This window comes from Colius striatus, chromosome 2, assembly GCF_028858725.1.
Source record: "Colius striatus isolate bColStr4 chromosome 2, bColStr4.1.hap1, whole genome shotgun sequence".
In the NCBI taxonomy this organism is placed as follows: Eukaryota; Metazoa; Chordata; class Aves; order Coliiformes; family Coliidae; genus Colius; species Colius striatus.
Genome location: NC_084760.1, coordinates 105,457,791 through 105,483,243, shown reverse-complemented (window position 1 = coordinate 105,483,243; position 25,453 = coordinate 105,457,791). Strand labels below are relative to the sequence as shown.

The following is a 25,453-nucleotide window of genomic DNA, read 5'->3' as shown; positions in this document are numbered from 1 at the left end:
TGGTCTTTTCGGAATATTTACGCCCAACGGCCGGCGCAAGCGGCAAGCGGCGTGCGACCCAGTGTCCTCGACAGTCGTGCCGAAGAACCGACGCGCAAGCCCAGCCCGTTGCCAGCGCGGCCCGCCGCTCGAGGCCGTGGGGATCGCTGCCCGCCGCGCCTAACGCAGGGGCTCCGCGCCGGGCCGGGGCGCGGCCCGCGGGTGTGGGGGGCGTGTCCGGGGCCGTGTCCGTGGCGGCCCCGCCCGGCGGAGCTGTTCAGGGCGGCGGGTGCTGAGGCCGCCGCGCCGCCTCTCGCAGCCGGGCGGGGCCGGTGCCTCCCCGCGCCGCGCTCGCGGGTGCCGGCGGGGGGAGCCGGTCCCGCCGCCGCCGCCGCCTGGGGCCATGGCGGCGCTGGTGCTGGTGTTGCTGGCGGCGCTGGGCGGGCGGGCCGTGCTGCCGGGCGGGCGGTGCGCGGCGCCGCTGGCCGACCTGCGCTCGCAGATCTCCGGCGTGGAGTCGCTGCTGGAGGAGTTCCGCCGGCAGCTGCAGCAGGAGGAGCCGGGACCGCCGGCGGCTGCGGCGACGGGCGGCGGTGGGGAGCGTTGCGGCGGCAGCAGCAGCTTCTCCACCAGGCCCGACTCCATCATCCGCACCAAGGACTCCATCGCGGCCGGCGCCACCTTCCTGCGGGCCCCCGCCGGCGTGGTGGGCTGGCGGCAGTGCCTGGACGCCTGCTGCGCCGAGCCGCGCTGCACGCTGGCCGTAGTGCAGGGGCCCGGCCGGCCGCGGAGTGCGGCGGCGGCTGCGGCAGCAGAGCTGGGCTGCTACCTCTTCAACTGCACGCACCGCGGCCGCCCCGTCTGCCGCTTCGCCCCGCACCGCGGCTACAGCACTTACAGCCGCCGGCCCGCCGCGCCGCCGGGTAAGGGCCGCCGCGGGCGGTGGGGCGCGGGGCCCGGCCCAAGATGGCTCCGCGCGGGGAGGGCGGCGCCGGTCGGGGCCGCGCCGGGCACCGGGAGCGGCGGCCCCGCAGCAGGAGGCAAATGGAGGCGGGCGGCCCTCAGTGTAGGGGCAGGCAGGGCCGGTGGCAGGGCACGGTCTCCGCGCCTCCGTTTACCGCCCCACCGCCGTTAGGGGAGCCGGCAAGGAGGGGGAACCGTAGGTGCGGCTCCTTGGGCGCCCGGGTCATGAGGCATCGCCCGCGGGAGGGGAGGACGAGAAACGCCGGTCCTTTCGGCGGGAGGGCTTTGCGGGGTGTGCGAGCGTGGGGGAACCCGCCCTTCGCACCTCTGCCCGTGCGGAACCCTCGGGAGTGGCTGTTCCCGCGGGCCCGACATTGGGAGCTGGCCGGCGGGTTGAGCTTGTTCATGGGTCTCGCAGCCCTGGGGACACCAGACAGGTCCTGGTCTCCTGGATCGGGTTTCCCCGGAGAACTAGGGGTGCTGGGCACTGTGGAAAGCATATACTGCTGGTGCCAGCTATGCCAGAACCTGATGAGGTAGTTTGAGAGGGATTTACACAGCAGCTGAGAAAAAGCATACCTTAGAGGTGCTGTCAAAAGGGTGTCAGGTACCTAAGTGGGTTTCTCATGTGCTTAAGTCAGATTTTTTCCTGCTTCAAAGGAAGAACTTCAAAGCTAGACTGAAGAAGAGAAGGCTATCTCACAGGTAGTCCAGAGGCAGGAGGAAGTCTGTATAACTGCTTCTGGAGTCTGGGCCGCATCAAAAGCAGCAGTTTGTTCAGTCCTGAAGTTTATTAAAGGACTACACAATCCAGAGCAAACAACTGTAGATGAAAACAAGTCTAATTTTGGAGTTTGTTTCCTAGCATCTGAACCAAAGAGTTTCCTTGCACTCCCCACCTCTTGTTAGACAGTTACATCTTGATTAGTTTTACCATAATTTGATGGAATCACAGAATGGTTGGGTTTGGAATGGACTTTTAGAAATCATCCAGTCCAGGCCCCCTGCTAAAGCAGGGTCACCTAGATCAGGTCACACGGGAACACGTCCAGGTGGGTTTTGAAGACCTCCAGAGAAGGAAACCTTCCCTTGTCCTGTTGCTAGATGCAACAGAAAAAAGGGATGCCCCAGCCTCCTGACATCTACCATTTAGATATTTGTAGATATTAATGAGATCCCCTGCAGTCGCCTCCAGACTAAACAGCCCCAGTTCCCACAGCCTTTCCTTATAAGGAATAATTCATTACCTTCTGTGAACAATGCTTGCCTAAATGTCCTCCTCTTCATTTTCTTCAGTGATATATCTCAGCTGAAGTCCATTAGTGACTGCATGCAACATGAAGAAAACTTGGAGGTTAAACTAATGAAAAACTGTGTCCCCCGGTGGTGCCTACTATTACTGCTCCCTTCACAGGAGGGACCTCAGGCTTGTCCATCTGAACCTGCCCATTTTGTGAGAATGCTAGTGGGAACCCCCTGGAAATAAGAGAGCAAGGGCTCAGTTTTTAGAGGAGTTATGTCCAAATATTTTTTGTGAAGTGCACAGGCGGGTAAACTGGAGTGCTATAGGGAAGAACTTGTGGCAGTAAAAATGACCTTAAGATGTCAGAAAAACCCAAGATGACATTTTCAACAGGGAACATATTTATGTAGCAACTTTCAGGCAATTTTGTTTTATAACCCTGGTGCACTTCTAAGATAGAAGGCTTAAGACTAGATTTTCCATCAAAAGTCACAGAGAATTAGGCTGCTTTGAAAACATCTTCAAATGTCACAGAAGTCGTAGAATTACAGAATGGTTTGGGTTGGAAGCGACTTTAAAGATCATCTAGTTCCAACCCTCCTGCTATGGCCAGGGTCCCCTTCCACTAGACCAGGTTGCTCAAAGCTCCATCCAGGCTGGCCTTGAACACTTCAGGGATGGGGCATCCACAGCCTTTCTGGATGACCTGTTCCAGTGTCTCCCTACCTTCCCAGTGAAGAACTTCTTCCTACTATCTAATCTAAATGTCCTTCATAATTGTAAACTGCCATTAATTCCATTAAATTCTGTTAAAACCTCGCCCTAATGTAGTTACGTAGTTATGGCATGATATAAAGACTACTGTTGTCCAAATGTTATTCCACCTACTAGAAATCTTGAATTGCTTGAATTCTCTTGAGTTCTTCAATTCTGTAATTCTTGAATGCCTGGCCTTTCTGACTTTCATGACTATCAGCACTGGGTTTGCAGGGCAATTTCAGTTCCTAATCTGCAAATTGCTCTGTGTCCTGTTGGGTTTAGTTGAAAGTCTGCTTTGTGGGTGATGGTGGTATTGGAAACAGGGGATTGTGCCTTCTTAGTGCAATTACACTGGAGCTGAAGCAGAGCCACAAAGGAGAATGAACTTTTATTCAAATGTCTGTCAGCCGTGACATAGACCAGGAGAGAGCAAATTAAGATTTAATTCTTTTGCTGTCTGATATTATTTTACCCCTGCATTCATTAATTTCATCGAAAAACTGATCTGGACAACAGTGCATCATCACAGGATGATGAAGGCATGTTGCTTTTCCTTTATGTCACACCATGATTGAAGCTAAAATGTGGTAAAGAGCTTTTCCTGTCAAAATTTCCTTTCACGAGGGGATCACGTTTTATTTGTTCTCTTTTATTTTTCAGAGTACTGTGGTGGTGTCTGTTCTGTTGTTTTCTTTTTGATAATCCCAAGCCAACATGTATCCATACCATGGTATCCTCATAATTCAAAAATATTTCTTTGGATTAGTATGCAGCGGTCTCTGAGGTTTTGTGGTTTCATTTATGTTAAGGGTGTTTAGTAAACCAAACCCAATTGTTTTTTTAATGCAGTTAGCAATTAATGACAGATGTGTATTTCTCAGATCAAGTCTATTGCTGTGTACTTCCAGACCAGTCGGCAGTGGGATGAATTTTTGAGACTGAACATTTCAGTGTAAATCCGAGTCCTTCACTTTACACCCAGTTGGTGCTGGTTTGGCTGTGGATTTACTTTGCACTTCCAGGCAGTTTGCACAGAGTTAACAATGAAACCCCATATGCCTCTACTGAAAGATGAGGTAATTGGTATTGCCTTCGTTAGGCAAATTTTAAAATTTGAGGTGTAGAAAGAAAGAGGACTTGAGTGTCTCACCAGGAATATCTGACTTTCCTTCTGTGCCACTCACAAGTGAATCAACATTAAGGTAAACTGATATCAAAGGCATTCAGGAATCCACAGTGCAATCACCTTTTCTAACAAAGCCTTCATTCAGACAGCTAGCTGGCAGCTTCATTATTGGCAGCCCACGCCTGTATAAAGGATGGAGGAAGTGGAAAAAACCAAGCCTGTTGTATTCCCCTTCAAAGAAACAAGTATTGCTCTTAAAGTTGCAGCCTATTGTCTAGAAAGCAGCTGGCTCCAGCACCTGAGAGCCTTGATCCAGTGTATCAGTTTCATCTTGCTTGTTTATGTTAAATCTAAATTAAGTTAGAAATGGAAGTTAAAAAATGCTTTCTGAGCTTGAATTTTCTGTTACTCTGTGTCTGATAGTTCTCTGCTCATGTGAATGGTGGTTCTAAGTTGAGTGTGTCTCCTTGCTTTTTCATGCTACCATCTTAGAAGCGTGTATTTCCCAGATTTGGAGGTGATTCACTTGAGGAGGAAAATGTATTCCCTTGCTTAATTTTTTTTTTCCATGGAAAAAGTCTTAAGCTCAATAGGCTGTCTTCTCCTATGCCAAGTTTCTCTTTTCTCTCTCAGGCCAATTTTTTCTTTACTAGGGCAAAAGACTAGCTGACTTGCCATTGATTTATGTTTCTGACGATGTTCTGGTGGCTTACAAGCAAGGGCATGGTGCTTCCATCCTTTGGGACCAGAGGCCTGAGTGTGGTCCCTCAGTCATCCTTAGCAATGAGCTGGCATGAACTTCTGTGACCTGCTCCAACATGAAGTGGTCCTGCCATAGCAGCTCAGGCTGCTGGAGAGTAAAATTAGCCTGGGAGGACAATATCCTTATTGTTTAGGGCCCAGGGGAAGTGGGACTTGTCTCTGTTCCTGATAGAGTCACTTAAACTAGATAGGTGACATGAAAACACTTTCCAAGGTAGAAGTGGAAAAATGGGCTGTGCTGTTTCAGACCCAAGTCGGTCTCTTTTTGACAGAATCAGTAGTTAATCATGTGAAGACTGTACATAAGTCATATACAGCAAAGAAGAGTTGCCCTGGCACCGTAATAATGGTGTTTAAGAGTGAATTGGGATTTCTTTTGCACTTAAATGTTGCATTTTAAACAAAGTTGGTTTTGAGAACTGAGTTTATACAAATTAGATGAAGCTTCCTAGGGCAGCTGGATGAGCAAGAACTGTTTTATACTTCATGTTCTTAGGCCCCGTTTTCAGTTATTTGTACATTTTCCTAACTTAAGACATTTGCCTTGAAGTTTTCTGTGCCTTGCCTACTACTGAGAAAAGCAAGAAGTAAAAAGCTTGCTGTTCAGTCAGTGATAAAAAATCATCCCACTGCTCCAGTGAGGTCCATGCCTTTGAGCAAGTTCTGGCAGCTAGAGAGGAGCACATGCAAGGCAGAATCCCTGTGCTGCTGGGGAAGTGCCTCTTCCTTCGTTGTGCAGCTCTGCCCACGCTGAGTGAAGTTACAGCCGTCTGTTCAGCAGGTGCCCTTCAGAGATTAACCTCAATATTCTCTCCAGGATAGCCTTTGCGGAGGTTGAAGAGCAAAAAGCACTCTGGCACTTCAGAGTGCCAAGGACATCCTGTGCTGAGAGAAGAAAAGAAACTTGAGGGGAAAACTGCAGAAAGATGCACTCTTGTGACTAAAGTTGCCAAATGCTGAATTGTAGAACTAGGTTTTATCTCTCTTCCCTGCATTACCTGAGAGTTTGCTGAGCAAGTGGCTCAAATCACCTCTTGCAGGCCACGTCACTTAACGTGTCATGGGTTTTATTAGTCTAACCTGAAAAACTTGTGGTGTGATTGGCAAAAGTACTTAGTACGCACAATTTTAATCAATAAGAATTGTACTTTGAATATGGAAAAATGCTACAAATCCTAAACAGCCTGAAAATCAAACTTTGAGTGTCTAAAATGACTTAGTACTGATCCTGAGGTACTACATTTAAAATCAGTTGTCATTTCTGATCAATTTTAATCATTCTGTGCACTGCTTCACCAGGATACCATCTTGTGTTAAATAAGTTTTCCAGTAAATAATAGACTAAAAGCCCAATAGGTTATGCAGAGTGATATAAAAGGTGTGCAGTAACTGCCATCTGAATATGTATATAATGCCTATTTAAATGAATTTTCCTCGGTTCAGATTAAAACACCACAGCAGTGGTGATAATCCTGTTTGTTGTATTAGTGAGACATCCATATACACAGAGAGGTTTTCTATGCCCACGTGCTTCTTATGTAGCAGCTATTTGCTGTAGGCATTGTAGAGTGTGGAACAGTTAACTAAAATTTAAGTAGATACTACTTTGCTTAACAGAATGCGCACTAATGGGGATGTGCTGTCTTTCAGGAAGTTGCATACTGGTGGAGCTATATCTTAACCAAGAAGAAATATGTTTTATGTGATAAACAATCACTTGTCTTCCTCTGGTAAATAACTGAGCTTCTGTTTTTTTACTGAAGAAGAAGATAGTGATGAGCCTCCACGGTGCAAGGCGGGACAAGATATTGTGCTGCAGTCACCTGTCGACTGGGTGCTCTTGGATGGCCGAGAAAGTTCAGATGACCATGGAATTGTGCAGTACGAGTGGACGCTGCTGAAAGGGGACTCATCGATTGAAATGAAGGTATACCTGCAGTCTCACACGTGGCCAGTTACTTGCAGATTGTTGTGTTCTTACAGTTTTAAATGTAGAGCTAAAATTATTAAATGTGTTCAGATGGATCCAGGCACCAAAATTAAGGTAACAGTACAATTTGTGTATTTATTTAATGGAAATGTAGAGCAGCCCAGGTTGGAAGGGACATCAAAGGATCATATGCTCCAACCTTTCGTGGCACAGAAGCCTAGATGAGATTATTTTACCTGTCCAATCACATCTTTAAAACCTCTAGTGATGTGGACTATAGCTGTTTTAGCCTACAAAGGAGAAGACTGAGGGGAGACTCATCATCACTTATACGTACCTAAAGGGTGGATGTCAGGAGGATGGTGCAACATTTTTTTTCTGTAGTGTCCAGTGACAGGACTAGAGGTAATGAACACAAGCTGGAACACAAAGAGTTCCACTTAAACACAAGGAGAATCTTCTTTCCTTCAAGAGTGAGGGAGCCCTAGCACAGGCTACCCAGGGAGAGTGTGGAGTCTCCTTTTCTGGAGCTTTTCCAAATCTGCCTGGATGCATTCCTGTGTGACCTGATTGAAGTGAATCTGCTTTAGCAGGGGGCTGGACTACAAGATCTCTAGAGGTCACTTCCAGCCCCAACCATTCTATGATTCTATGATTCTGTGTCCCTGTATTGCAAGTTAAAACTATCATGTCAAAGACCACCCTGAGCGTGTTTATCTTCATTTATTGTTTTGTTGGCTTGGAAATTAAAAGGTCAAAAGGCTTTGATAAGAAATGTGAATAGCATAATACACAGAAAAGACTTGAACAAAGCTTTAAGAATAGTTGCCAGATATCATCTGGATAGAATTAACATTATCAGAGGCTGTTAATTTCACCCTTTGCATCATTATTTTCTTTAAATAGCAATTAAATACTCTTTAAATTAATCTCTGATGTAGAAATGCATCTGGAGTAAGACAAAAATCAGAAGTTAATTAAGAAAATTAAAGTTCACGCTTTTACTCAAAGTCACTCCATAAAACAAAGACGAGTCTTATACCCATTGAAACTTCCAAAGTTCACATTAATCTTGGTGATTTCTTGATATTTGATAATGGAAAACAAATTTGAGACAAGTTTGTGATGAAATAAATAATTTTCCATTGTGCTCAACTGAGCAGAGGTTTCTCCTGCAGATAGATACCATCATGATTATCCATGATGGTTTCATTTTTAGAGTTGAATTAATAATTGTTATTGTTTTCATATGATCTTCAGTTGCTGTCTTTAGTGCTTTGCTTTCTGTCCTGAAGATACTGGGTTTCATGTCACTTATCCTTAGAAAATTACATGTGAATCCATAGCTACAAAGGAGAATGGGTCTGTGTTTAAATAGGATTAAAAGGCAGCTGTTGTATTGCACTTAATGTACCAAAGAATAAAGAGAAGGTAGAGGAGGGGGAAGGACTGCTGTAAAGAGGTCTTATCATATTGTAAAAGGAAGACAGTGGATTTTTTTTTTCTACTGTGACTGATTATTGCTTCTTAGCCAATTTGCTTCTCAGATTGCTACCCACATGCTGTAGCTGCACAGCTCCATGACTCTGAGGGGCAATTTATGAGTGGTTTTTGTAAAAAAAATACTCATTATCTGGAAATTTACTGTCTAGCTTGAGCCCAAGTTTTAATACTTGAAAAGTCTGAAAATTCCTGTTCTTTAGGCACAAAAAGCAACGTTAAATAAGCAAACATAAGATCTTTATTGACTTTTGGTTTTAATATTAAAGATAATCACAAAGGATTTTAAGTACCTTTCAATTACTTATAAAAATAGCCCTGTGTGCTTCATTTGTAAAAATGCACTACTTGTCCAATAAACCTGCAGTGCTTTTTTGTATTTACTGAAGTTTGTGTTACTGAATTATCAGACAGCTGGAGTTATTTCATAGAGTCATAGAATCATAGAATGGTAGAGGTTGGAAGGGACCTTTAGAGATCATCTAGTCCAACCCCCCTGCAGAAGCAGGATCACCTAGATCAGGTCACATAGGAACACATCCAGGCGGGTCTTGAAGACCTCCAAGGAAGGAGACTCCACAACCCCTCTGGGCAGCCTGTGCCAGGGCTCCCTCATCTGAAAAGTGAAATAGTTTTTTCTTATATTTAAGTGGAACTTTTTGTGTTCCAGCTTCATCCCATTACCCCTTGTCCTGTTGCTAGCTACTATAGAAAAAAGGGATGTCCCAACCTCCTGACACCCATCATTTAGATATTTGTAAATGTTAATAAGATCCCCCCTCAGTCTCCTCTTCTCCAGACTAAACAGCCCCAGTTTCTGCAGCCATTCCTCATATGAAAGATGTTCCAGTCTCCTGATCATCTTGGTGGCCCTGCGCTGGTAATTGTCACAAGTTTAAAAAAAGTTCGACATTTACAAATATCACACTCATTTTATGCAAGCTTATTTCTAAATGACTTGTACTAGTCATGCCAGTTTTGTACCTGTTTTAAGTTACCATGAAATAAGTCATTTTAGTAATTTCTTTGTGATCTAATCCAATTAAAGTTGTTTCAGGATTTGTGTGACGTGACTTTCTGGAACCTAATGTTCTAGTCACTCACTATAAATGAACTTATTTCTGGTTCTGAGAAAGGCATGGAAATTCAGCATGGGGCATGGAGAAATTAACGTGGAAGTTCTAAGTGACTACATCACACGTCACACTGGACAGAGATATAGAGTCTTCTTAATATGCAATCAGTCACCTTATTATAAATCAATATATAGCAAAAGTAACTTCTGTGGCTACATGTACAATGTCTACAGGCTAACTTGACAGAGCGTCTTACTGCCTACTCTCAAAAATTAGATTTCTGATTACTGAAAAGTTTATTTCAATTTATGTTTCAATTTATTCTCTGGTGCTAAGATCTACAGCTCCAGGTAATTGAATGTACTGCAAAAAACAGTACATTAATGTTAGGTGTGCTTATTTTTACAAATGGATGCAAAATAAAAAGATCAAAATGTTACATGTTGATACACATGCTTGAGTGGGCTGGCTAGACTTTAGAGAAGTATTTAATCAACGTGAAAAGCATTATACAGAAAATGCTCCCTGTTTTTAGAAGTTTATGGATGGATCCTTTATACTGATACCTTTTTTTCTCACTGTGTTTCTTTAATCAGGTGCCACAACCAGGAACACTGAAACTGTCTCACATTCAGGAGGGTGGGTATGTTTTCCAGCTAACTGTGACAGACACTGCAGGTCAGCGGAACTCTGACAACGTCTCTGTGACCGTTCTGCCTATGGTTCATTCTGCAGTAGGTGAGAAAATGACTGGAGCTGTCTGTGTGACATTTAGGGGATCATATTCTTTTCAAGGGTCTTGATGGAGGCAGAAAACTTATTCATTTCTAGTGATTTATTTTGCCTTTACTCGTTACATAATCATAGAATCATAGAATGGTAGGGGTTGGAAGGGACCTTTAGAGATCATCTAGTCCAACCCCCCTGCAGAAGCAGGTTCACCTAGATCAGGTCACATAGGAACATGTCCAGGCGGGTCTTGAAGACATCCAAGGAAGGAGACTCCCCAACCCCTCTGGGCAGCCTGTGCCAGGGCTCCCTCATCTGAAAAGTGAAATAGTTTTTTCTTATATTTAAGTGGAGCTTTTTGTGTTCCAGCTTCATCCCATTACCCCTTGTCCTGTTGCTAGCTACTATAGAAAAAAAGGGATGTCCCAACCTCCTGACACCCATCCTTTAGATATTTATAAATGTTAAGTCTCCTCTTCTCCAGACTAAACAGCCCCAGTTCCCGCAGCCTTTCCTCATATGAAAGATGTTCCATCCCCCTGGTCATCTTGGTGGCCCTGCACTGGACTGTCTCCAGAAGTTCTCTGTCCCTCTTGACCTGAGGAGCCCAGAACTGGACATAGGACTCCAGATGAGGCCTCACCAGGGCAGAGTAGAGTAATGTCTCTTTCAGCTTTGAATTGCCGTTTCAAAGTGGGGAAGCAAGCAAGCAAGCAAGCATCACTTGTTTGTTAGAGCTATGATACTTTCAAGCATTTATATGTTCATCCTTGTATTGCTAATAAGCATGTGGGGTTCGAAAAATGAAATACTGCCGTATGTATCAGGCACATCTTAACAGTTCATTGTGTAGTCAAATGGTGCATGCAATAAGGTAAGGCTTGTGCTGTAGGAAAGACCCAGTTAAAATCAGTCAATGGTCTGTGTGAGCCACAGACTATTTAATAGTATTGATCTGTGTTTGTAGTCTAAAAGATGGGATGGTTTCCTGTTTTCATGCATTTAAGGTTTTCTATGTGATGGTAGGTATCAAATGTTACTGGGGAAACTGAAGTTGACCCATTGGTTTTAAACTCTGAGCTCAAGAAACAAATAAAAAGCTTAAAAGGTAGGAAGTGAGTTAGCTTGCAGTGTCTTGTCAGTTCTGCAGTCTTTTATGTAGTACCTTCCTATTGCTTTGTAATCAGCACATTGCTGATACAGATCTCCCACTCTGACACAAAGTAAAAGTTAAACAGCGTTGACACTATGTTCAGCTGAACCAATGACAACTTTACTCCACACCAGTGCAATATCTGTACGCAAGAGGGCAGTCCCTTCAGCAATCAATTCCTACTTCCAAAAAAGTTATCAGTCTGCTTAATAATGCCTGTATTCCAGTAATGGATGCTAAGAGTTGTATTCATTAATGTTTAATTCAGCTAATGCAGCCAGAGAGGTTTGCTGGTTTATTTATCTGCTGCTGCGGGTGTCTGTGGTATCTTTTGGGTGGAGCATACTGTGAATTTGCTGCCTTTTTAATTTTTATAATTCCCCAAGTATGTTTGCAATTCAAGTGTGATGGCTGCAGTTAAACCAGTGCGTTATGTGTGCAAGGCTGTTGATAGTCCTGAAGTACAGGAGATGCCTTTCCTAAGTACGATTTTAGGAGTTTTAAACAGGCGTCTGCATTCCTGCCCTAATTCCCGTAGCATCATGCAGCTTCTTGGTACATAGCACGATAGTGAGGTTCCACAGGGGTCAGTTCTGGGGCCAGTCTTATTCAACATCTTCATCAACGACCTGGATGAGGGGACAGAGTGTACCCTTAGCAAGTTCCCTGATGACACCAAACTGGGAGGACTGGCTGATTCACCAGAGGCTGTGCTGCTGGTCAGCGGGATCTCAACCGGCTTGAGAGGAACCTCATGAGGTTCAACAAGGACAAGTGCAGAGTCCTGCACCTGGAGAGGAACAACCCCATGCACCAGTACAGGCTGGGGGTGACCTGCTGAAGAGCAGCTCTGCAGAGAGAGACCTGGGAGTCCTGGTTGGCAATAAACTAATCATGAGCCAGCAAAGGCCAATGGCACCCTGGGATGCATCAAGAAGAGTGTGGCCAGCAGGTCGAGGCAGGTTCTGCTCCCTGTCTACTCTATGTTGGTGAGGCCTCATCTGGAGTCCTGTGTCCAGTTCTGGGCTCCCCAGCTCAAGAAGGACAGAACTTCTGGAAAGAGTCCAGTGCAGGGCCACCAAGATGATCAGGGGACTGAAGCATCTCTCTTATGAGGAAAGGCTGCAGGAACTGGGGCTGTTCAGCTTGGAAAGGACTGAGAGGGGACCTCATTAGTACTTACAAGTATTTAAAAGTTGTATGTCAAGAGGATAGGACAACACTTTTCTTCTTTAGTGTCCAGTGGTAAGGCTAGGGGTAATGGACATAAGCTGGAATACAAAAAGTTTCACTTAAACATGAGGAGAAACTTCTTTCTTTTGAGGGTGAGCCCTGGCACAGGCTGCCCAGGGAGGGTTTAGAGTCTCCTCTGGAGGTTTTCCAATCCCACCAGGACGCATTCCTGTGCGACCTGATCAAGGCCAACCTGCTTGAGCAGGGGCGTTGGACTAGATGATATTTAGAGGTCCCTTCCAACCACCACCTTTCTGTGATTCCATGATAATAGCCAAAGGCTGTGACTTTCTTATACAGATCAATTTGCTGTTACAACATTAACCAAACATAGTGCTTTACAGAGCAATGGACATTGCTTTTAGAAAGACGAAAGCACAGATGCAAACATTTGATAACTACAAGGCCAGAATGGATTAGAGGAAAGCTTTGAGTGCACAAAATTAAGTGTCTGGGAACACTCTCCGTTTCCAGGGGAATCTAAATATTAAAGCAGGCAGCTATCAGTTCTTTCTGATGGAGGTCACTTGTGAGACCTTGTGCTTAGTCTTGATATGGCATGTGCTATCTTGGAGTCAGTGGATTGCTGATGTGGATAAATGCTGAGCATTCTTGTAATATTTTAACTAGGTTGCAGAAAACATGCCTTACAAGATCCCATATAGTCCATAGGTGTGCATGTAAAATAAGTTACTGTCAGAATACAGAATGGGTATGTAGTGGGAATTACGTGTTGGAGAGAGCCATAGAGATTTCATTCATTTATTTTCAGGTCTGTCCTGGGTCTTTAAGCCTGAGAGGATCTCCTTTCAGCTTAGACCAGCAGAGGTTAAGTGCTGTAGGTCTGCTGCACACGGTGTAAGGTGCAACAGCCTCAAGGTTGAGTATTCCTGTAGCACAGAGATTGTCATAATAGTGATGAGGGTGCCAGGAACAGCTATTAGCTATATAAGTTCCTGTGTCAATATAGCATCATATAGCTGAGCCTGGCCTTTCTTCAGCTTTCTGCCTTGTTCCTGGTTCTTCTTGACATAGCATGGTTTTGCTTTCTCTTTGGTGCTGCAGGTTTTAGTCATTGACACAGTATTTACTGCTTGGATTTCTCCTTTGGTAATTTGGGACGTGTTTCTTAACAGCCTGTGTCGGGGTTTGCTCTCGCTACCAGTTCATCTGTGATGATGGCTGCTGCATCGACATCACGTTTGCTTGCGACGGGCTGGCACAGTGCCCGGATGGGTCGGATGAAACCTTCTGCCAGAACTGTAAGTGCACCGAGACACACTGTAGATTGTGAGAGTCACTGCAGCCTGAGTGTCCAGGGGAAAGTGATGCCCCTTCTGTGGCTTCTCGCCCTGTGAGCAGGCAGCTTGCTCCCAAAGTAGAGCCTTTCACAGGAAATGACACATTGGAATGTTTAATGTCCACATACAGCAGATGCTCAGGACTTTACTCCCTTGCCTTCAATGCATATCAAAACTGTCAAAGGTCTACAAATGTCAGATTTTCTGTTAAGAGTTTGCAACATTTAAAAGATCAGTTCTTTACTTACCTAGTAATTCTAGAAACAAGGATCCCAGTCTCAGTCTGAAAGGGTGTCTCAGAGGTACCCTGCAAAGTGCGCTTCTGCACCTTGCAACAACCTGAAAGGCTGGAAATGTGAGCACCTAGGGGAACTGGCTGATTCACCATCACTCTGTTCTCTTTCATTAGTCATCCTTGGTGTGGGCCCATCCTCAGCTGAGCGAACAAAATTTGTCAGAGGTTGAGCTGGCATGATAGCTAACCACTCTTCCTTTGGTATTTCAGTTGCTGGATTTCACTGTAGAGTTCATAACTATACTCTTGTTTAATGGAGGACAGCAGGCAAGTGGCAACTTGCTGTGTATCTGGAACTCACATGTTGTCATATGTCTGAACCTGAGGAAGTTGTTTAGTCTGCCTCAAGGCCCACATGGGAGGATCTTCCATGATTTTTGTTTCTGTTAACACAGTGGGCCCAGGTCGAAAGACGGTGACACATGCAGCTCTTGGCACTACCCAGCAAAGGACTGTAGGACTGACTGAAAACACAGATGACAACTTCTCTGCAGAAAACACCCTGAAAGCCACTGCCAGAAATCAACCACTTCTCTCAGTGGATGCAGACGTGTCTAACCAATCGCTTTCTCAGGGACCAAAGAAACAAATCAGTGGATTTGTGCCAGGTAAGAATTGAAACAAATAATTTTCAATAAATTATTTTCTTTAATGAGAGAAAATGTCTTGCACTTTAGATTTATTTAAATTGTTGTTTGGTGCCTGGCTAAGAGTAAAAATATGTAAATGTAAAAAATACAAAAGCAGCTTGTAATGATTAAGTTACAAGTAGGTGTTGCCTTACAAGTGTCAGGTCTGGTTCTTACAAGGTGCAAAAAGAAAGTTAAAATGTAGGAATGCTAGGAAAAAAATGCACAGTCCAAGGAATAAATCATGTGGATAGCTAAATAGAAATTCTGCCACAAGCTCAGCTGTATAAGCTGATGTATAAGGCTCTTTAAATGTGTAGGTGAGTACTTTCAGGAGAGCATAACAAAGCACTGTTCAACTTGGGCCAGAGTAATTGCTTTTCTTCTGGTGCTATCTCCTTCTTTTCTGTTTACCTGAAGTAATATCTTGATTATTACAGACTTGTTTTTTTTTCTGAAGTGCAACATCCACCTGTCTCTTAAGCACCTCCAGAGATAGTGACTCTACCACCTCCCTGGGCAGCCCGTTCAATACCTGACAACCCTTGCAGTAAAGAAATTCCTCCTCATATCCAGCCTGAACCTCCCCTGATGCAACTTGAGGCTTTTTCCTCTTGTTCTATTGCTTGTTACTAGGGAGAACAGACCGACCCCTGCCTAGCTACAGCTTCCTTTCAGGTAGTTGTAGAGAGCGATAAGGTCTACCCTGAGCCTTCTTTTCTCCAGGCTAAACAGCCTCAGGTCCTTCAGCTGTTCCTCATATGAGACATCCTCCAAATCCTTTACTGGCTTGGTAGCATGCCTCTGGATCCTCTCCAGCACCTCAATGTCCTTCTTGTAGAGAGAGGCCCAAAATTGGACACAGGACTCGAGGTGCAGCCTCAACAAAGCCGAGTACAGGAGAATGATCACCTCCCTGCTCCTGCTGACAACACTGTTCCTGATACAGGCCAGGATGCCCTTGGCCTTGTTGGCTGCCTGGGCACACTGCTGGCTCCTGTTCAGCTGCTGTCAACCAACACTCCCAGGTCCCTCTCTGCCTGGCAGCTTTCCAGCGACTCCTCCCCAAGCCTGTAGCACTGCTGGGGCTTGTTGTGGCCCAAGTTCAGGACCCGGCACTTGGCCTTATTGAAACTCATGGCACTGGCCTTGGCCCAGCCATCCAGCCTATCTAGATCTCTCTGTAGAGCTTCCCTACCCTCCACCGAGGCTTGGTGTCATCTGCAAAATGACTTAAAATTCTGAAGTCCACTGTAAACTCTTCTCACTTACATAGTCCTGAGTGACACCTGATGCAGGGTGACCCAAACGAAACGTCAAGTTGCCACAAGGCATTGCAGGCTCCTGTGGAAAGTCAGCTGCTAAGTAGGTCTTAGAAACCACTGGGCTTGTGAATGCAGAAGTAAAAGCAGACTTGAGGTCACCAACTCTCGTAAGCTATAATCAGAGGTTATGATTGGAAGTAAATTGAAAAGCATGGTGCTTCTGCATAGTCATTTTCTGTGTTTACCCATTGCCCAGTGACTAATGTGCACCAGTTTTGCCCTCAAGGTAGCCTTATGCACAGCAGTAGGCAATAAAAGAAAAAATATTATAAAACTAAAAAGGTTGTGGTGGGGATTCAGTGAATCTACCAGAAGCTGTTGTAATCTTTTTAATTTTGAGCAGGCAGGATTTCCAGCTGACCGTGTCTGGTTTTAATTCTCATGGTTGTAATATTGCTGTTTTGACAAAGCTTAGTAAGAATTTCATTTTGGTTAAATGATACTTAAGGATTTCCTTGTAAAATAGAAGGACTCGGTCCTTACTGACCCGGGAGCCCAATGCTTTGAAGCAACAAAGCAGCAAACTGCTCAGCGAGTGTTTAAATCACCCACAGATCAGTTCCAAAGAGAGTGCGTGTGGTGGGACATGAAGAGGTGGTAGGAACTTGAGTCCAAAGGGCAACTGCCAAAGTCAGCTCAGGTAGCTCTCTTCTCATGCAGACAATTAAACTCCATAGAATCATAGAATGGTAGGGGTTGGAAGGGACCTCTAAAGATCCAGTCAAACTCCCTGCTCAAACAGATCCATCTAGATCAGGTCACACAGGAACATGTCCAGGTAGGTTTTGAAAACCTCCAGAGAAGGAGACTCCACACCTTCCCTGGGCAGCCTGTGCCAGGGCTCCCTCACCCTCGCAGGAAAGAAGTTTTTACATAAGTGGAACTTTCCATGTTCCAACTTTTTTCCCTTTCCCCTAGTCCTGTCACTGGGCACTACAGAAAAAAGTGTCCCATCCTCTTGACATGCACCTTTTAAATACCTGTAAGTACGAGTGAGGTCCTCCCTCAGTCTCCTCCAGACTAAACAGCCCCAGTTCCCGCAGCCTTTGCTCCCCATAACCTCCCCATAAACACCTTTCATCTCTGAGAATCCAATAAAGATGTCAAATAAAGTGATCTCCTTGTCCAGGACCACCATAAATTTCTTTTCTTCACATCAAAAGCAGCTGAGCTGTGCTGTAATGTTTTAGGCTGTTGATAATGCTTCAAAGCAGGAATGAGCTTTCTGCTTATGAGAGTAAAACTAGTCCAAATTTCTCCCATAATCCAGTTTCTCTATTCCAAATTGCCCTTAACTAGCTTTCTCTACTCCAATAGCCCCTCCTATTCGGCTCTGACTTGATACTAGCTTGTTAAGGATATATGCTCAAGGAGGAAAATGTGGAAATACGCAAGTCCAGGGTAAAGACTATTTAAAACTCCTACCTGACCTAGCAGGGGATCTATTCATAGTAAAGAGAAAACCAAACCAAACCCTGAAAGTCATTAATTGCTGACGGTGGGTGAATCTTGTTCCACGCTCCTGCCTTTCCAGTGGGATTCCTCTACAGCAGGGTGATTCCTGGGAAACACCAAGTCCAATGTAGAGGTTACCTCCTAAGACACTCAAGGGCATGGAGTCTTCTGCAGCAGACTCATCATTTACTTTTGCCCAAGCTGGAAGGCTGGACATTGTCTTCCATGGTTGGGTGCCAATACAGAAAAAGGTATTTGATGTCAATAAAGGAGCCTTTTCACTTTGCAGACACAACTCCACAGTGAAATAAACCAGACTGCATCTGCTCTGAAGGCCAGCGCAGCATTTCCACATGGCTGCCTCCAAAATGCCCTGGCATCATTTTCCAGGGAAGCTCTCGAGCCCAGCTGCATATTCTGGCACTGCTGCCCTTGTAAAAGAACACAGCAAAAACACAGTTGCAGCAAAGCACACGGAAATGAGCAATGGGCTGGTTTCTAGGCAGCAACAGCCAGTCTAGCGAACACAGCCATACAGATGGGTCCAATTCACAAGCAGCCTGAAGATTTGGACTCCCCAGCACAGACAATTCAAGTGTATAAGTCACTGTAACAGCTTTGCCTTACCCTGGCACAGGGCCTCTGGCTCTGCCCAGGCTGCCCACACCAGCCGTTGTGCAATGCTGTTCGGAGCAGGGATTACAATGTTTGAGCGAGTGCCCAAGCCTTAGTCATGTTTCTGCTGCAGAGGCAGCAACAGCAGTAGCCATAACCTAGAGCTCTGATTTAGAGTAACTGGAAAGGGCTATAAACTGCCATTTCCTCATCACAGACTAGAAAATGAAGAGAAAGGGGAAACAAAAAATCCACACAGCATGCCTTATGTCAGACTCCTAAACCTGTTTGGGGAAATCTCTATTTGTTTTCTAGTTGATAACAGGTAAGTTGTTAAGTAGTATTGGCTCTGATACTCCTCAGTAAGAACAGCCGCAAGTCTCAACAAAACCCTTCATTGAAAGGATTCTGTTATAAATTTTCCCACTAAACTCCTCTCCATATTCACATGTATTTGCCAGACCTCCTTACAAGCAGTTGACTTAAATATTCCCTTTACTCAAAAGGCAGGGAAACAAGTGCATAAAACAAGCTTTCAGATCTACCCTTGGCATGCAGACTGGAGCAGCTCTTAAGAAGAGATGAAGTCTTTTGGATATTTCCAAAATAAAGACAATGATTAATTTGATTTCATTGAGGGAAGACAGAAGCAGAAAACAGCTGCTGGTTTTGGTCTCAATTACATTGGGGTTAATTTGCACAGCTCTGATACCATATAGGTACCTTAAAGCCAGTACAGTTTACACTTAGTACTTCCTTAAGTCCCCTTTCCATGCCAGCAGAACTTAAAGAGGCTGAATGGGGAGGGCTGCAGCTTGTTTCCAAGGCGTTTCCTAGCAGCTGACACTCCTGTTGATGCACCTCTAGCCATAACAGCAGGGTAATAAAGCCAGAGGCTGAGAGAGCTCTGGATGACAGCACAACCCTCCTGCCAGTATTGATGAAACAATGTCAGCTTTAATGGTTGCTTAACGAGTGCATTTGCTGCTGCTGTCCCTGAGAGGGCTGCATTCTGCAGTGGTTGGGAGCCGGTGGCAGCGGGTGCTTGTTCCAGGCCAACTGACCCAAACGCTTCCCCAGCACCGAGCGCTGAGTGCAACTCCAGCTACAACGTTTCACATTCATATTTCACAGGTCTCCTAGCATAGTATGCTTCTGCTGGCAGCCTCACAGTTCCAGGGGCTGCCAGCAAATACAGCACCATACAGTCCCAACATCTTTCAATATTTGTCAGTGAAAAAACAAACCTAGTCATTACACTTGAAAACATAGGCGTATTTATGGCTTTAGCGAGGGTGCGTTGGTGGATTAAGCTGGCACTTTGGCACAAAGGGTCCCTGTAGCTATTGGTGTAGGACTTCAGTGGGAGGGCAGGAGGAGGGAGTCCCAGCTGAGTTACTCTCTGCTTCTGTGAAGCAAAACTGCAGCTGCCTGCACTCCCAAAAGGAATGCTTCTTGGCAGCAAACTCTGCATTCTCCCTTCTTGTGTAGCTACACATCTCTCCTACATCTTCTCTGCTACACAAAGCTAAAGTCATCCTCTTTGAAATGTTTTTCCCACACATTTCTCTGTCTTCCAAGTACGTTAAATTCCTCAGGTAACAGGCAAAATTAAGGTAATTTGTGTAGCCAACCCGTGTATTTCCTGCTTTACAAGATCTAAGGGTGGAACATAACTTGCAATTGTCTCATTTTCAACTGTATACAACTGTTTTAGTGATGCTTTGTCTCAAGATTGGTCTATTAAGTTACATCCATCATTTTTTTTCAGTAGAAATGACCCCACTTGGGTTTGGTTGAGAGGTTTGTGGTGCTGATTTGAATTTGCATTTTAGCTTTAGTTTCACACTGTTTCAAAAATTCAAGTTATACAATTGGAGTCACGAGTTCTTAAACTCTTTTGTTGTTTGGGGTATTTTTCTGAAGTGCTTTCACATTAATTCTAGTGTTCTATGGGTAAGACTTCCCGAGTCACTGAACTGTAATATTCATTTATCTGTGCAGACAGCAGTTCCTCAGGGAAAAGAACAGATGATAAAAATGGGAACGGCATAACGGTGCCAAAGAGAGATCAGTTTGGAGGTAGTCGTCCAGTCCCAGAAACAGGTAAGGCTTACCCTGTGAATCTGGTTTGAAATATGTAATTTTTTCAGTCAGGTGCTATAGATCCAGATACTATAGTCACAGAAAGACAGAATGGTAGGGGTCGGGTGGGACCTCTAGAGATCATCCAGTCCAACTCCCCTGCAGAAGCAGGTCCACCTCAATCCAGTCACACAGGAATGCATCCAGGTGGGTCTGGAAAACCTCCAGAGAAGACGACTCCACAACCTCCCTGGGCAGCCTGTGCCAGGGCTCCCTCACCCTCACAGTGAAATAGCTTTTCCTTATGTATGTTTAAATGGAACTTTTTGTGTTCCAGCTTATGTCCATTACCCCTTGTCCTGACACTTGGTACAGCATAAAAAAGGGATGCCCCAACCTCCTAACATCCACCATTTAGATATTTGTAAATATTAATGAGATCCCCCTCAGTCTCCTCTTCTCCAGCCTAAACAGCCCTAGTTTCTGCAGCCCTTCCTGATAAGACTGATGCTCCAGTCCCCTGATCATCTTGGTGGCCCTGTGCTGGATTCTCTCCAGAAGTTCTCTGTCCCTCTTGAGCTGAGGAGCCCAGAACTGGACACAGGACTCCAGATGAGGCCTCACCAGGGCAGAGTAGAGGGGGAGAAGAACCTCCCTTGACCTGCTGGGCCACACTCTTCTTGATGCATCCCAAAATGCCATTGGCCTTCTTGGCCACGAGGGCACATTGCTGGCTCATGGTTAGTTTATTGTCAACCAGGACTCCCAGGTCTCTCTCTGCAGAGCTGCTTTCCAGCGAGTCAGTGCCCAGCCTGTACTGGTGCATGGGGTTGTTCCTCTCCAGGTGCAGGACTCTGCACTTGTCCTTGTTGTCATGAGGTTCCTCTCTGCCCAACTCTCAAGCCATTGAGAACAGAACAATCTAGTCAAGAACAGAATAATCTGTTTCTATATTCCGAACCATTCCTAACATGCATGATCACGTTAGGGGAAACTCATCAACACTTGAAAATATCTAAAGGGTAGGTTTCGAGAGGATGGGGCCAGTCTAGTGCTCAGTGACAAGACAAGAGGCACAAACTGGAACACAGGAAGTTCTACTTGACCACAAGGAGAAACTTCTTTCCTGTGAGGGTGAGGGAACCCTGGCACAGGCTGCCCAGGGAGGATGTGAAGTCTGCTTGTCTGGAGGTTTTGAAACACACCTGGACACACACCTGTCCAGCCTGATTGAGGGGAACCTGCTTGAGCAGGAGGGTTTGACTGAATGATTTATAGAGGTACCTTCCAACTCTTAACATTCTGTGATTCTGTGATTGTACAGTTTAGTTTCGTGGTATGAGTTGCTCCAACACTTACCACAAAACTGATAGACTAAGCAATAGCTGTATTGTTAAGAAAAAAATCAGGTTTTCTCTACCTATTTCTCACTGTACTAAACAAAGTGTAATTTCTCTCAACTCCTTGTAGGTGCTGTGTTACCCTTAGCCTTAGGCTTGGCAATCACTGCTTTACTGCTGCTTATGGTTGCTTGCAGACTGCGTTTAGTGAGACAGAAGCTTAAAAAAGCTCGACCCATTACATCTGAAGAGTCTGATTACCTCATCAACGGGATGTATCTCTAAACATTGGATTTAAGTCAGTTGTTTTCTCCCCTTTCTCCTGTGTCCATGAACCTCTGCCTCTATAAAGGACCAAAACCTTTAGCTGAGTTCCAAATGTAGAAGCTGCCTACAAGACAAGGAACATGTTCTTTCTCTTCAGTGATAAAATTAAAAAGTGGGTAGATGCCCGTGCTGGGAAAATAAGCAGCGTTCAGGCTCCAGAGGCTAGCTCCAGTTGGCTCTTGTGCAGAGGGTACTGCAAGGTGGGGACATCCCAAACTGGCTGCAGGGTGCCCTCTCAGAAGCATCCCCGGCGGCTGCATGGGCCGAGGCACAGAGGGGAGCTGTGCCACAGCCCTGTTCCGCACCGGGCACTGGGACAGGACGCTCCAGACCAACGCCTTGGTCACTGTCCAGCACAGACGGGTTTCTGTACTTTCTACCTGATGCACTGGGAGTGTTTTCATTAAAGAATTTGTCTTGCTTTGTTAAGTAAAAGCAATCACTATCTAAGCACCAGCTTTTGTAACGAAATTTGGGATTTAGGGAGCAAAGCATCTCTTTTTCCATTCATAGTTTGAACCCCTGTGCAGCTAACAGGGAGTCATGCTTATTGAATGCTACAGTGAAAAAATGCAAGTCCTCAGCAGAGGAGTTTGGACTTACCCGTGCTCGACAGCAGCCACGTGCAATCCCAGAGCTCTGCCTCTCCCCAGAGCCCAGGCCTTGTTCAGCCTTTCTCACCCCAAGCTCGACACCCTCCCCAGCAGGAGACACCGGGGCACAGGAGTCCTGCTAGTTATCCCGTAGCTCCCTGCAAAGCTTGAAAGCTTTGGCCACCTGCCCTCACCCCAGCAAAATTCTCATAGAACAAGTAATTGATATGTGTGAGTGAACTTCAAATGTGTTAACAGTAAAATGTGTACAGTACATGTTATATATACATATCTCGATATATATACACACCTTGCTGTCTATCTTGTTTGACTATGCGAGGATGTCACATTCATCAGGTGTCCCAATAAAGACAGAGGCAAACGAGGCACGCGTCCTTTTGTATGTCGTCTTTTGTACTTCAGCAGCTTTGAGGCAGCGGGAATATTGCCATGGTATACAACTAGTTCTTCAAGTTGCTCAGTCTTGATTACTTTATGTAAAATAGCTCTAATAAACATATTTTCTTCTTACATTTCTTGCATTGCCTTCATTTTCAGATACTGGCTAAATTTTGTGCTGCAAGGCCATAGCATGAGGGGCAAACAGGAGCACGTTTCTCCTCCCAGTGAAACGGCCTTAGACAAAGCTGGCATGGGGAGCTGTTGAGATATTTTGGTGTAGGAAACCAGAGGACAACAGGGCACATACACCTGTGACCCATCTCTGAGGCAATACTTGAGCTTAGCAGGAGAGAACAGAGCTGGCTGTGCCAACCTGGCAGGGAGGCTGTGCTGGTGCTGCTTGCTCAGAGGCCTCCTGTCATGTTTAGGCCAAGTCTGTCTGCTTGTACTTCAGCATTACATGGGGTCCTGGAGCCCTGCTGCTGATACCGCTGGTTTCTAACTTGGGAGGAACATGGCATTTCTTCTGTCCCGGCCTGCAACAGGCACTGCAAATGATGCAAGATCCAAAAGGCCACATTTTAAACAGCCTTCTAGGAAAGACACACAGCTCATCTGGTTGAAGTATTGTTTCCTGTCACTGAAAATTCTCTCCTTGCTTTGTTTGGGGTTTTTGATAAATATCTAATTCTCCTTCGCCATCTTACCAGAGCAGTAAGAACAGGCTTTTGTCACTGTGTCTATAGTGCTTCTGTTACCAAACCCCATTCTAGCACTCGGCCAGCAGGAAAAGAAAAGGTTTGGTTTTGTTCCTCTGGGCAGGCTGAGAGCGAGCTCCCAGAGAGAGCACAGGCCATCCTATGTAGCTGTGGCACGGGAAGCTGCTCAGCTTTCCAGTCACTATACGCAACAGCAGGCTCTGGCAGCGAGTGGAATCAACCTTCACAGGTACTACCTACAGCAGGCAAGAGCCAATGCCTCCAAGCAAACCTGGAGAGGGACAGCAGACAGCAAGCATAGCACAGGAAGACGTCTGGCTATCGGTACGTTATAGCTGCCACAGTCTTCCCAGACGCTCTTCCTTCTAGGAGGGGAAATGGTGGCTGCTGCTGCTGTGCAGACCACAAGCCTGAGGCCTCTTTTCAAGTAACTGCAAACCACAGACAGACTGAAATAAAAAAGAAGTTTGCACCTTACCAGAAAGCCTGGGCACGGTCAGAGAGATGAAGTGTGAGGCCAAGTTAGCAAAACGACAGATTGGCTTGGCAGCTCCTGCAATGAATACACACTAGCATCGACACACTAGCGTGTGTTTTCATTCAATAACTTTCACGTTGTTTAACTTCAAGTAAGTGATCCTGAAGCACTGAACCAGAGCACACCTGAGCACTGGCAGAAAAAGCTGTGGCAAGACACCCTTGTCGACACGCTGGGGATGCTGCAACCCTTCTCCCCAGGCTGCTCCCAGCCGTGGCCTCCTGCTGACCCCTCTTCTGTAGCCCTTTCCCAGCCACTCCTGAGGTTGGGGCCCTCTCTCTGATCCAAAGGAGTGCTTGGAGCAGGTACTGCTTCTATCCTACCCCTATGGCTGCATTGCTAACTGCTTGCATGGCTTCTCATGCAAACTTCAGGAGCTAAGGAGTTTTTACAGTGTTTACACTGCAGCAGAAGTCACAACATCACAGAATCTCAAGGGCTGGAAGGGACCTTGAAGTCAGATATTCTCTATGAAAATCATCACTATTTGAGGTCTGTCAGATACTTTTCCTGTCCTAAACACTGACATACATCTATCCACAAGTCTGGGAATACCCTTGACCCACCTGCTTTTACTACCAGCATGCTTTAGACAGATAAGTAGAGACTATTGATTGCTCTGATAGCATATACCTGGATATTGCTCCTGTGTTTTAGGACGGATTGTTACAGTTTGTTTTGTCAGTGTAGTATCACTCAAGTTAGATACATGTTTCAGATCACTTCTTATATTTTAAATTGTTTTGCCTTTCAGAATAACTTACATATGCTTAAGGGTACAAGTTATCTCAAATTAACAAGCAATACTTACTTGAGTTATATCCATACTTAGAAATAAGTTTTTCCTGTAATGTGGGTTGCTTGCCACCCACTTTTGCAGGGGACCCTAGCCTGAACATCCCCACTGTAGTCTTTCCGTAGCACTACAGGATTTTAGCAGGGGCAGTTCAAAAAGCAGATTTACAAAACAAAAAGGCTGAAATAGGTCATTGTGATGGTCCATTTGCTTTTTAAATCCCACATAAAGCATAAGAGTTTCAGTCCCAAACTGCAGAGCCAGTCAGCATCAGGAACCAATAGTCACACAAACATGCCACCCCACAACAAAGAGAGCACCTTTCTAGTAAGCCCTAACAGAATTCCCTGTCATGCATCACTGAGGCCTATGCTTGCTGCTTTCACAAGCATGAGAAGTTGGGATTTTTCAGCTTAATGGCAAAAACTAAAAGAGTAAAAGCATGGGGAAAAGACAGAAAATATTCAGAGAGAGATGATGGTGCAGAAACCAAAAGCAACTAGTATGAAAGAGCCCATGAAACAATTAGCTTGACCTAAGGAAAGGTAAACATGCTGTAAACAGGAATATTTAGCAGAAA

General features: G+C 45.4%; 1 protein-coding gene across 1 annotated transcript; it reads left to right on the top strand.

Moving 5' to 3' along the window:
- Window positions 1-382: 382 nt before the first annotated feature.
- LRP11 (LDL receptor related protein 11) lies at window positions 383-22,920 on the top strand. Its single transcript, XM_061990314.1, has 7 exons — window positions 383-902; window positions 6,596-6,759; window positions 9,935-10,076; window positions 13,590-13,715; window positions 14,445-14,657; window positions 20,078-20,179; window positions 21,629-22,920. The coding sequence occupies exons 1-7, from the start codon at window positions 383-385 to the stop codon at window positions 21,781-21,783; spliced, it is 1,422 nt and encodes a 473-aa protein (XP_061846298.1). The 3' UTR covers window positions 21,784-22,920.
- Window positions 22,921-25,453: the final 2,533 nt, after the last annotated feature.

Excerpts from the sequence above, each read along its gene's own strand:
- LRP11 (XM_061990314.1), top strand. The coding sequence starts at position 383 with ATGGCGGCGCTGGTGCTGGTGTTGCTGGCGGCGCTGGGCGGGCGGGCC. Across the intron at positions 13,716-14,444 it reads TGAAACCTTCTGCCAGAACT|TGGGCCCAGGTCGAAAGACG; the intron begins GTAAGTGCACCG and ends CTGTTAACACAG. Across the intron at positions 14,658-20,077 it reads AATCAGTGGATTTGTGCCAG|ACAGCAGTTCCTCAGGGAAA; the intron begins GTAAGAATTGAA and ends TTATCTGTGCAG.